The 12,716-nt window shown below is 38.3% G+C and overlaps 1 protein-coding gene across 2 annotated transcripts in view; it reads left to right on the top strand.

Annotated features, from left to right (window-relative positions):
* The first annotated feature begins 1,679 nt into the window (after nucleotides 1-1,679).
* The window catches only part of LOC145233434 (IgGFc-binding protein-like), a 29,764-nt gene continuing 18,727 nt past the window's right edge, over nucleotides 1,680-12,716 (top strand). The window contains exons 1-17 of one of the 2 annotated variants that reach the window (XM_080098168.1): nucleotides 1,680-2,125; nucleotides 3,842-3,983; nucleotides 4,996-5,092; nucleotides 5,202-5,345; nucleotides 5,937-6,075; nucleotides 7,094-7,259; nucleotides 7,412-7,559; nucleotides 7,631-7,786; nucleotides 7,899-7,942; nucleotides 8,010-8,164; nucleotides 8,848-8,955; nucleotides 9,448-9,613; nucleotides 10,026-10,143; nucleotides 10,334-10,478; nucleotides 10,927-11,056; nucleotides 11,329-11,436; nucleotides 12,465-12,560. In XM_080098168.1, the coding sequence (XP_079954294.1) occupies nucleotides 1,721-2,125; nucleotides 3,842-3,983; nucleotides 4,996-5,092; nucleotides 5,202-5,345; nucleotides 5,937-6,075; nucleotides 7,094-7,259; nucleotides 7,412-7,559; nucleotides 7,631-7,786; nucleotides 7,899-7,942; nucleotides 8,010-8,164; nucleotides 8,848-8,955; nucleotides 9,448-9,613; nucleotides 10,026-10,143; nucleotides 10,334-10,478; nucleotides 10,927-11,056; nucleotides 11,329-11,436; nucleotides 12,465-12,560 (2,467 nt within the window). In that variant the 5' untranslated portion in view covers nucleotides 1,680-1,720. The remainder of the gene's footprint in view (nucleotides 2,126-3,841; nucleotides 3,984-4,995; nucleotides 5,093-5,201; nucleotides 5,346-5,936; nucleotides 6,076-7,093; nucleotides 7,260-7,411; nucleotides 7,560-7,630; nucleotides 7,787-7,898; nucleotides 7,943-8,009; nucleotides 8,165-8,847; nucleotides 8,956-9,447; nucleotides 9,614-10,025; nucleotides 10,144-10,333; nucleotides 10,479-10,926; nucleotides 11,057-11,328; nucleotides 11,437-12,464; nucleotides 12,561-12,716) is intronic. The other variant, XM_080098158.1, reaches the window with a different exon arrangement.

Below are 12,716 nucleotides of genomic sequence, written 5' to 3'. Positions count from 1 at the left end.
ATTACATTAGAGAACAATCAATAATTAACATAAATTTCAAGTTGTGTGAGTATTGTCAAACTAATGAATTACCAAATAAGCTATTGCTGCCAGGCATAATGTTTAACCGAGTATTGCTCATCCAGCAGTTTTATTATAAACAATCGACGTTTCGACGTCCTATACACGACGCCTTCATCAGGATAATGGCATATCTTGTAAGACAAATTTCTTATAAAGCGATAAATTGCAACCAACCACACATAAAACAGCGATAACAAGATCGTGCGGCTGCAAACTCACACCAACGTACTACGTGTATGTGTACATCTTTTGAATTTAAAAGAGGGGCAGGAATAAACTTTTCAGGCATTTACACGTTACTGCACACTAGGTGGTGTAATGGCACTTTCTGCTTTCCACAACTGCACTGACGACAATTGCTTGCCACATATAGATACGCCAACGTTGACGCGAAATTGTGGTTGCCGATGTTAAGCGGTGTGGTCACACAGCAAAGTCACCAACGACAACGCCGTCTTTCATAAACTTTTTTTTTTACTTTTAAATGTTAAAGATGTTTGTGATGACCTTTTACATGGTAGACGAATTTTCAAAATTTTGTGTGTCAAAATTAATACAAATTGCTATATAAAATGAGTCTGAGGTGAAAAGTTGACCTCAAGATTAAAATTGAAAACAAAATAAAATAAAATCATAATGCATAAAAAATAGATGATTGCAAAATTGCCAGGACACGCCTAACTTACTGCAAATGTCACATTCTCCCGTTTTCTTGCTACGACCGAAAGTAACGCAAGTATTCAAAAAAGCGCTACAGGTGCAAGCAATCCTGAATCTAGCCCGTTTGTGCGTAGTTGAAATCGGATTGAAGGGGATTTACGGCGAAGGTTGTAGTGTAATCTTGTGAACCCATTCAAATCATCTGCTCGTTACATCAACACAACAGAGCACCGATCCCATCAAAGACTGTGAACGTTGCGATTAGGCAGAATACCGGCGTAGTTATTAATTACTTGCTTAGCTGTGCCTTATAAGGTACTTTACAGACATGTGCTTTTTTATTGTTTGATACCTCAACCTGAAACAATGTAAGTTTGACTCATATAATTCATTTTATTCCATGCACATACTGTCGTTAAATTTTGCCGAAAACCAGGCAAAACAGTAATAAGCAATGTTGTAATGTTGCTGCATATATGAGTGACGCTTTTGATACTTTGCAGATAGAAAGAGAAAATATTTGACACATTCCCGTGCAACGGTTCGTCGCTTTAGCGAAGGGTATGTTGCCTCTGGGTGTATTTGCATTGTAGGCGCAAAACATAATGATAAGAAGCAAAGCTGCGGCCTAAGTAACGTAAACAGATGCACATCACAGGTTTCGTAATTAGCATGTAACCTTTTTAGATTTGTTACGTTTTGCTCAGGCTTGTGTTTTTAAACTTGCTTACGTTTTTTTTCTACACGAAATGTACATGGTTACGCCAACAAGTTTCGCCCGAAACTTATGAGAGATAATTGACTTTTACGTCAGGCCACAAAATGACATCACAGGGCATTGTCCGATACGGGCAGTCGGTCACGAATCGCCTCATAATCCTTGCCGCTTAATTGTCACGATCGAAAAGACGAAGGGCCCCAGAAAAAGGCAGGGTGTTAGTGAGAGGTCCAGCACGCGTCGAACACATGACAACGTAGTGCGCCACAGTAAACCTCCATGTACCGACGCATAGAGCACGTTGTCACTGCAAACTGTTTAAGCGCTAAACGCGACACATTGATGATGCGAAGTGAAGGAGGTGGACATACAATGCAACAGGAAAATGCATTTGCAGGCTCTATTGGCATTAGGAATCATACGAACTCTGTAAAATTCCGTTTGTGCTGCGTAAACTGTAGAGCTGCTGCACAGAGCCCCTGTCGTTATAATAACGAAACCAGGAAGAGGCGGAGAACAAACATGTCGACGATTACTCGGACTTTACAGAAAATTATTGTACCCCTGGCCGTGTTATTTGTAGTCGGAGTTTTTTCGGACGCCGCAGCCGTGAACGCAACGCATTTTCGCGGAGGGACGATTTCGTGGAAACCAAGCGACGATTATTCTTCGAGCAACAGAAAGGTAGGCAGTAAGAATGTTAATGTTTGTGGGCTTACTTTTTGTTACGTGTTCACCTTGTGCAGAAAGTATAGGTTATAGCCTAATTTGGGTGATTGATAGCTTGCAATAGCCCCAAGACTAGCAACCCTTCGCTATTATCGCAAGACCACAACTCTAATACAGTCAAACTTCGATACTATGCCACCCTTTGGGACCGAGAGAAAGTGGCATAGTAGCGAGGGTGGCATAATAGCGAGGGTTGGTTGTAAAAATAGCCTTGTGACATGACAATGTTCTGTAATGCCACGCTGTGTTGTACGATTGTAATTTATTACTGTATACAGTATAAGGTAGGTACAGTATGCAGTATAATTTATTACAAAAAAACGGATAGATCGTGCATATAGAACAAACAGGTTCTGTTAGTTTTGTCGTGACACAAGCACGGAACGACGTTTACATAACTCGCTCCAAAGCCGTGAAACATCTTAACATGACCACGTTTGTTTACTCAACGATTTGTTTTTCATGTTTTCTCTGTTTTATCATGAGCTCAAACCAAAAATTGTCAATTTTCAATCCGGAACCAGACCGTTAATACAGTAATACTGTACTCTCATGTGTCATAGTATCAAGGGTAAGGGGTGGCATAGTAAATATATTTTCTATTGAATTTAGTTGGTGACGATCAAAAGTGGTATAGTAGCGAGGGTGGCATAATATCAAGGTGGCATAGCATCGAAGTTTGACTGTACGTATCTTCCGCTGTTCTATAACGAAACGTAATGAGTTGAAAGTAGAAAAGTTTACGTGATCTATCATCGAGTATGTAAACATCGCTTGTTGATGATTGACTCTTGGCAGTGTTAAACCGTCCAAATCTTTGTTTACCCTGTGTTATGCAGTAAATGATAGCCGCAAATATGGCATTGCCCTTTTTTAATTTAATTTGTTCCATTCGGTTCAGTTTATTAGCTTGTAATACCACGTGACAATACTCGATGATGAAGGATAAACAAAATTCCAACGAGACTCAATTTGCCACCTTTAGTCGTAAATTACAGTCAATTTGCCGTCAAGACAAAAACTTGCGTGACCTGGCAAGAATTTAATAACGTCAAACGGCAATTGAATTTTAGCCAAAGCATTTCTGGCAGTTTCATCTAGCAAAATCATTACCCGGTGTGTTTAATTACAAACAAATAAAGCCTGTAAAAGTATGCCGAAATGAAAACCAAAACTTTGCAAGAGTTGGCACAAAAACTTAGCTGTGCAAAATTATCGTGTCTCCTTACCATGTTGCGCAGAAAGCTATTTATCGACAACACCTTGCACACAGAGGCCAAAGTAACGTTCTGAAATAGGCTACATTTACGCACCTATAACTATAAACCGTCATACAATATGTACGTTATGTGCTGGGAAAACAAATACAATTACATGGGAGATACGCCGTTGGCGCAAAACTGCCCTGGTGGGGTAGAAAGGTCGTAACAGAAACCAGTAATTTCATGCTTGCAATTTGTGATGCTGAAAGGCGAAACTGTAAGTTAACTGACCTGCGCGGGTTCTGAAATCTGCTGCCACAACGCATTTTAAAGTGGCGAGTATTTACATTTGTTATGATGTTTTATTCACTATTTGAGAAAGTGAGTAATTTAACACAAATAATGCTGTTATGTGCACATAACACGAATAGTTTTATCAGTTTACTTTTACAATGATAATTTGTTTTAGGTGACATTCACATACCGATTGTCCTGGATTCGATCTCACGCGAAATGCGACAACTCCACGATTGCCGAGGCGGGTTTAATCGGTGCAAGAGATTCACAATGGATGTGTATGTCTGGTTGTTCCGGACCAGTGGGGTCCACAAGTAAGAGATTTTGTTTTTCTGATGCAGTTGGACTGTTCGTATTTATACCGAATTCGATGCACACCAAATAAATTAATTCTGAATTACTTGGAAACTGTTTCGATTAACGTTGTAAATAAATGAAAATCGTACATCGAATCACGCGTACGCACATAAGTGACTGTTGCACTAAATTTACCCAGTGTAATTATGTATCTTTTTATCACGGTACAACTTTCCGGCCTAAATATTCAAAAAAATTTAAAATATAGCCTAAGTATCAATTAACATTCAGAATGAATGGACAAATATTTTATGAAACAAAGTAGACTACATCAGCGCCGATTATAGTTTTGAGCAGTTACACTGAATCGGTGTGTGTACCTGTTGCATGCGGAAATAAAAAGGCGGCATCAGTTTTAGTTTCCAATGCATCTACAAATGCCTTTGATTATTAAGAAATGGTAACACAACATCACGTTAAATCATTTGCCAGAAGAGCTCTATAAACTTGACGTTAAATCATGTTAATAATTATACTAATGAACCAAATACAACCAAAGTTTTGCGTGTTTTGCAATTTTCGATTGACATTTCAGAGCTAGCTATCAGAACCTCGTCATCATTGCGTGCAAGTTACATGCTTTCGGTTAAAATACTTGCATCAAGATTCCGGGAAGAATATAAATTGCCCACTCACAATTGGCAGCACTTACAACGTTTTTGCGCTGTTCTTGCTTTTTTTGCACAGGCCGATGATGCTTAAATGTCTACATTTTTTATTAGCATACAAAAACAATTTAAAACACTTTCTGGCAACGCTCATTTAGTGACGTCTTTATCATTTGTCTTGGACATTTTTAGTCGTGATGTTTGTTTTTGGAATTAGAACCTATGATTTTTAATTCAATAGAATCAACCTACGTCTCTCATCTTTTAGACTTTGAGCTTATGCCCGCCAACAGTAAAATGTATCATAACACTCGACAGTAACTACATGTTTCGGTATTTACTTAATATTCGTGTTTTTTAGGAGTGCATTGTACCGGTTTCGATGAAGCCAACGATTGGGCAACAGGACAAAACGTAGTTGATTACACTTTTCAAGAAGACACATTTTTTGAAATTTCGTAAGTTTAAAAACATTCATGTTTTGGGAAACAAAACTATTTACTCTGCTAGTAATTTTTTCAACAAATGTAAAAAATGGGTTTCACAAACCATTGTTATTCTACATAGGATGATGCACTGCTGTTGGAGCGAAACATTAAACAGCAAAGACAGTTCGGAATTTGCACTGAGTACGAAAGTTCTTTTAGGGGAGAGAAGCGACACAGGACTTATTAATCGTGCACCCGTTGTGACGTCACCGCTTGCAATAACGTAAGCACAATTACGTCCTTGTGGACAGTTAAAACCCCGTTGGCAAATAATTAACAGAAACTGTCAATTACAACCGTTGTTTTACAAGAATTTAACGTGTAAATGACGTTGTTTTCAACAATAGCATGTGTTTGCTCATTCAAGAATTATAGTTGATTGCCTGTTTAGCGGAAATGTTCTTTTTGTCCAAACCGTTGAAGTTTGAGCTGTCGCACGAAAGACCAAGTTATCGGACACCAACTGGCAGGCGCCTGTAAAGGCTGGTTAAAACCCCCCACTTGACGTGCGACAGCTATGTGCTATCTGTCTACAATTACATGGTGCCCGTTTCCTGATTCGAAGCTATAAGCCACTTGATGATTTTCACAGTAACATCTGTTCCAATTCTACTTCTGTACCGCATATTTTTGACTTGCAACTGGTACTTTTGCTAAATTACTATATTCTGAAATCAAACGTTACATCAAGTTTGCCCTCACGCCGCGAAGGGATGAACTAATTGTATAAAATTCAAAAACATCATGGAACCAATTTACAATATTACCATTTTCAAGATTATTATCACATTGTAAAAAATACATTCACATGTAGTTTAGAACCTGGAATAGCGGCAAGCATACAACTGAATGTGAGCGACGAAGACCAAGATAATGTGACGTGCAGATTGGGTAAAGACTTTTTGGAATGCGGTCACGTGTGTTCGTTTCATGAGGACTTTACTCTGGATGAGGTAGTTGACATAAAATATGATCCTTTTTTATATTTTGCGTTATTATTACTTGATGTTTTAATCAAGCGGTAAGCAGATACTAAAAAATGACTTTACATGGATTTCTTACTTTGTTACAAATTGTTAAAAAACGCAACTTACGTTACTATTGCTTGGGCTAGGGAGCTTCAAAAGCAATAAAATCAGTACATTTAAGCCAGTAAAACAAATTTGTGAAAAAATATTTCCATAAAAACACTTAAATTATAGAATGAATGAAGGGGGACATCTGATTTTGTAGTGTCCTCATAGAACAACTTGTGTTTATATTGTACAAGACGCCACCGACAACATTGCCACGAAATACAAAACCGCTTGCTTTTCGGAGATTCGTTACTTTTGGTGGATTGTTGGTCACAAACCTTTGCAAATGCGTAATTTTTCTTCTTGCGCAACATAATCATAACAACGCAGTTTGCGTCAGGCGTTTTGGGTCGGAATTACGTGACAATTGTTTGACCCAATTACTTGTGAACGTGTTTGGTAAAGGTAAAAACAGCATTAATGCATTGATTTGTAATCTGGATTGGGCGTTAATTTGTCATGAACTGTTGCGATTCCTGCAACTTTAGCCACATTAATGTCAATGGGTTTCTAGCATATTGCTGTCGTAATTTAATCTAAAAGCTTTGCCCAATATAGTTGTCATCCAAATTAAAAAAAACACTGCTGCAATTACATAAAAAATTAGGAAACAGATTTTTGTGCCATACTTGAAAGTATGTTTAAAACACGCTTGCCTCAAACTGTTACATTAAATGTAGTTGGGCCATGTTGAGACATTTTTAAACTAACAACTTTAAACTAAAAATCATTTATTTTATTTTACATAGGTAGGGCGTGCTTACTTGCGAAAGACCAAACATACTGTTTTACAAAATGCTTTATCGTTGTCCCTGCCTTTATGACGTTACATCGGCTATTGACCGTAGGATTAACTTGTGTACAGTCTTGAGGTAACCAAACTTTCATTTTTCAGGCGAATTGTGTTCTGAACTACAATCCTTCTAGCCCCGTTCGTGGTAACGTTGCCCTCGCTGTCGTAGTTGAAGATTACCACACGCAAGATTCAATTACAGTTGGGCCAATAAGGATCTTAAGGACTCAGCCACTCAGTGCAGTACCGTTTCAGTTTGTCATACAACGTAAGTTACAAATTATTTACGTTTTCATGTACTTTTCATGTAAACCTGAACTAAATAAACAAGAAATATGTTTTATAAACTGTACGATGTAATTGCAATGAGACATCAAGCACTGTGTTTTTTTTGCACAAAACACGACCTTTCTTTTTTAGTTGGAGAAAATGAACTGGCCCCTAAGAATTGCACAGGAGTTGCCCCAGAGGTTACTGTTAACATGGAACCCAATCATTTATCTGTTGTTAAGCCTGGTCGTCGATTTTCTGTGGAAATTCAAACAAAAGTTTGCAGCCCAGACGACAGGTGCTGTTTTTAACTTGGTTTTACTGCTGGTAAAACGTACAATTTAATGGATTTATTTTAACTTTTAACAGAGTAAGCCGGGTTATTGCGAATGGTCCGAAGGGGATCATAAAGGGCGATACTATTAGCATTGGCGAGGGTTTGACACAAACTGAGGTATCATGGACCCCTAATGAAGTTCAGTCCGGAAGACATACCATTTGCGTGTCGGCACAGCAGTCTTCTGGGTAAATTCAATAGTTTCAATTGTTTTCAAATCGACGAAAACGAATTTATTGTTTTATTAACCCAAACTAACCGTTGTGCAATTAACGAGTTGCTTCACAAAAATGTTTTTAGGCTATTCTCAGAAGAAAAGTGTGTTTCGGTTTTAGTGGATAAAAGTAAGTGAAGATCGAGCGGTTGCGATTTGTAACGCGAGCCAAGATAACACCGATCTCTTTTTTGCAGCACAATCGTTTTGTCGCGGAGTGGGAGGTATGCATTACATCAGTTTCGACGGACTACAGTACACTTTTTCAGGTGGCTGTCGATACCAACTCGCTCTTACCACTTTCGACCCTCTGCAAATGATTGGCAAAAACTTGCAACCTTTTAATATCACGGTATGTTCGACCTTATGTGTTTCACTGTATTTCATATTTTATGTGCATCATTTATTGATTAGGTTGCTTGCCAGTATTCAAAATTATAAAGATTTTGGTGTATTGAAAACTCTAGCAGTACATTTGTGAAGCTTTGAATGCTAGTGTTTGCGTATTTTAACCAACAGTTTTTACCACGTTGCACAAGTTACACAATTTATGTGGCTAACAAAATCTGTGTGTTGGACCACAAGCTTATTAATCCCCTAAACATTACATATGCATGAATGTAAGGTTACATCGCTGCATGTACGTAAAATAGTTTGCTTCAGTGTGGGCGTGAAGGTAAAGGGACAATAGATAACGATCGCATCTTATCTGATATCGCTCATCGGCAAGTGGTCACAGAAACTTGTAGCGACTGGGCACAGTTAAGATAATTGGCTCAATATGTAAAGGGCGAAGAAAAACGATTTCCACGTAGTTTTCGACGCAATTTTAAACGTTGCACTGCCAACACTATGTTTTGTTTAAAAACAAGATCGAAATATCGTGAACGGTGAGCTAACCATGTTTGCAAAAAAACTGTAGCACCATTAGATTGTCACACAAACAAATATTTAAAACAGCAACTGAAGTAACCTTTGCAGGCCCGAATCTGGTTTACGTTATGTAACAATTCTGTGTTGTTTGATTTTGTGCAGATTAAAAACGATATGAATCTTGGAAACGACGGACGACCTCACGTCAGCCTTGTGCATGTTACCATGGCAACAAAACATATTGAACTGCGCAGAAGCAAGCGGGTGGTGGTAAGTTTTTACGTACAGCAAAATTGAATAACTGGTCAACCTACTAGTTTTAAATCGTCGTGTCGTTAGCTAATCGTGACAATATTTAACATCGGAAGCGAACGTGCACTTAAAAGCTAAGTTCTGCACTTCAAGAATTTGTGCATGTCGCCAAACATTTCGAGCAGAACGCAATTAGCGCACGTGATTACTTGTCAAATGAGTCTGATCTTAAGCTCAGACATGTCGTTATAACCTGTAAGTAACCCGGACGTTATTTGGCACGATCTACATCACTTGACAGTCGACATCAAATCAGGTGAAAAAGCCTAACTTAGACGGAAACTGCTTGCGTGCAAAACATGTGTAAAAGCTATTGGAGGTGTAACATAGGCAAAAGCACGTGAGCGGCAAAACCCCCAAATTAAGCAATTGTGCAATGTTTATTTCGACGTTCTAGTCTCGATTTAGATAAAAATACTTTAAGGGTAAACATTCTGGGTTATTTTTTAGGTCGACGGGGTACGAATATTCCTGCCCGCCCGCTACCCTGGGTTCAACATTGATTTAAGTGGGAAATACGTGTTGGTGACAAGTGATAGCGGAGTCACGATCAGATATGATGGATTGTCTGCCTTCATTATCGGACTTCCTTCACAATACAGAGGTCACGTCGAAGGTAAAATGTGTATTTAAATACTACAGACGATGTTTTGTCAGCGAAATCCAGCGCTTTGTCTAAATAGCCTGGGTTAATAATATTTTTAGTACTATAATTGTTAGAAACGGAATGTCCTGTAAAATTGGGGAAATTGTCTCCTGATTTTACAACAGATTATGTAATTATGTTGTATAAAATAAAGTTTTGCCTCCCACCAGCCGTAAACCGAGTATGTAAACACAGCACTCAAAAAGAGAAAACGGCGCTCAAGAAGAGAGCCATTGGCCAATCTGCGGGAAGGTTATTTGAAAAGCGCATGTGACCATGCAATTTGGCTGAATCATAATTTCTACCTTCCAAATATGGTCATTTGGCAGTAAATGACGGACATAAAGCGCCACACCAACAATTATGCGACACAATTTTTTAGGTCTATGTGGTGATATGAACAGTAACCCAACCGACGATTTGACTAGTCCTAAACGGAAGTCAGCTGGAACAATGACCGCCCAGCAGTTTGGTAACAGCTTTCAAGTTGGTGGTGAAAGGTAAGAGTCACACAGTGTAACATTTTTGTTTGCATAAAAATTTTCTTTGTATTTTTGTATTCTATAACAAAACAGTACACCTATTATATTACATATCAGTAATAGTATAACAGTCAGTACCTGTTGTACAAATATTACCCACATGGAAATGTATGTTATTCAAATTTGATGTATTCACGTTTTTGCACAGATGTATTCCGCCACCTCTTCGTGACGAACCATCATGTACATCAGCTCAACGTTCACTTAACACTTTGGCTTGCTCGATAATAAAAACTGCTGAGGGCTGTTTTAAGTCATGTCACGTAGTAATCGATCCTGAACCATTTTTTGAGGTAAAAATACAAATTGGCTTAAATAACGGACACGAGCTATGTACCAACTACTATTTTATACACTGAAACAAATTGTTATGTTTGAACAAATGACAATTAAATTGCCCGACAACTCTTGTAACAATTCGTTAACTATTTTTCTTTATACTGACTGAATGGTTGCTATTTACTAATATTCTTTGGGGATAAATTACCAGAAATAGCACCGAAATATGGTTTTAATCAAATGCACTGTGTTGAGATTTCAAGCGCACGTCTTATGCTGCACAACCAAAATTATAATCTAAAATTGTGCTCATTGCGGGTTAGAATTTTTACTTTTTACTATCAAATTTTTTTACTTATACATTAAAATTGCAGTGTCAATGCAATTGGCGATTGTTTTAACATTTCCCTGTAAGTGGCAGAAGTTCCAAAAGGGAAATTTATTATAAGTATTATGTTTCAGAACTGCGTGAGTGCAATGTGTAACACTGCCTTCTCTCTCACCACCATGGAAACCCAAGTCGGAGCTTATGCGGATGCTTGTCAGCTGGAAGGAGCTGAGATTTGTGAATGGAGGTCTCAAATTGGAGCAGGTAGGCATTGTATCCCTTGGTGATGTTTTAAAAACATGCTTTGTTGAAAAGGGGCATGTTTTGGGAGTAATAATGTATCTTTTTTTCTGTTTCTTTTCTTCATGTAACCGTGTATCTCAGTCGTTACACTTTATGTCTAAATTTCAGATGATTTTACTCAAACATTTCAAAACGTATCTCGAACTGATCAAAACCTAATCGTAAAAATCGATTTTTGCAGAGGAAAACAATCTAACTTTGTAGTTTTTATCGCGCACTGTTCTGGTTTGCAGCCTTGGAATGCCCGCCCAATTCTCACTACAACTCGTGCGGGCCTATGGAGCAAATAACCTGCGCCAGTCTCGACGCTTTGCCAGAAAGTGAAGACAAATGCCAAGAAGGTGAGTAATATCCGATAATCTATTTGAGCTTATTTCTCAGTATGCTAAGGCGAATATTACAGCCGTGTAATGTGGCGCTGCTATGGCACGTTGATCTCATTACCTATCATTTTGTGCCAGGTTTAAAGTACACTGTAAATTGATAGCATCGTATAAGGCGGTTAAAAGCCCGATTGGGGGTTGATAAGTTGCTCGCAGCAGGATTGGTGATTGTGTTACGCCAAAAAAATATTTTATTTGTTTTTTAACACCTTCATCGACAAACACAATAGTATATGAAACCCGTTTGTTTATCACAAACAATGTGAGATGGACAAACCCGTTGGTTTTAAATGTGATGCGATTAACGTTAAAAAAATGCCTGATGAAAACGACCGAATTTTGGTCCAGGCAAGAACCTTGAGTGCTTACGCCGCCAACGCCTCTCTTAGCGGATAAACGTTCTACCTCAATTGTTTTAGCCAAAGCCCTGTAGCATCTGTTGTGGAAACTACCCAAAATCGGTTTTCCTAAAATTCCGGCGGTACTTTGTCTTTGCGATGTAAAGCTCCATTGTCTGGAAGCGGGAGATTTTGACCAAAATTCAAACCATTCTACATTCCAAGAAACCACATTATTGCGTCATAAATATGTGTAGCGACACCGACTGTCACATATATCCTCTCTAGATCCTATGTAATCTGATTAGAGTGCTACGAATGCCAGCGGTTTCAGTAATTGATGGATACTTGCCTATTATCTGATAAGTGGCGTCTGGTTCCAATGCCCAACACTGTATGTTTGGAACAGAGTTGTCTTATATGCAAACCACATTTACACAATGACATAATTAATTTCTCAAATGCAAATCTACCTCGTATTGGACTCTGGCATGTGTTAACTTTCGTTTATTTTTGACATCGATGCCCTGGTACTGGAGATCAAAATTCAGCAATTTTAAATAAAATTTTATGGATGTGAGACCCCACGGAATAGCAATGTGCTGATATTTCTGCAACCACATTCTGTAAACCAAAGTACTTTCGCAGGATGTGTCTGTAACGACGGATTTGTTCTATCTGGAGATTATTGCGTTCCTCGAAGTCGTTGTGGGTGTCTCCTGCAAGGAAGCTATAGAATGCCAGGTATTACAATTACACGTCTGAGTTACCTAAAAAAAATCTTTGTAGGCAGAAGGTGGTTACTGTGTTAGTTTTATTATACACATAATTAATTAAAAGCTTTTTGTTTAATTTTTTAAGCGAAAAAGTTGTCAGTTTAAAACCGTATCACATTCAAAG

The sequence above is a fragment of the Phallusia mammillata genome, chromosome 1 (genome assembly GCF_965637545.1).
Source record: "Phallusia mammillata chromosome 1, kaPhaMamm4.hap1.1, whole genome shotgun sequence".
NCBI classification, from domain to species: Eukaryota; Metazoa; Chordata; class Ascidiacea; order Phlebobranchia; family Ascidiidae; genus Phallusia; species Phallusia mammillata.
The sequence above is the reverse complement of the archived record's forward strand: the minus strand, read 5'-3'. Positions and strand labels throughout refer to the sequence as shown.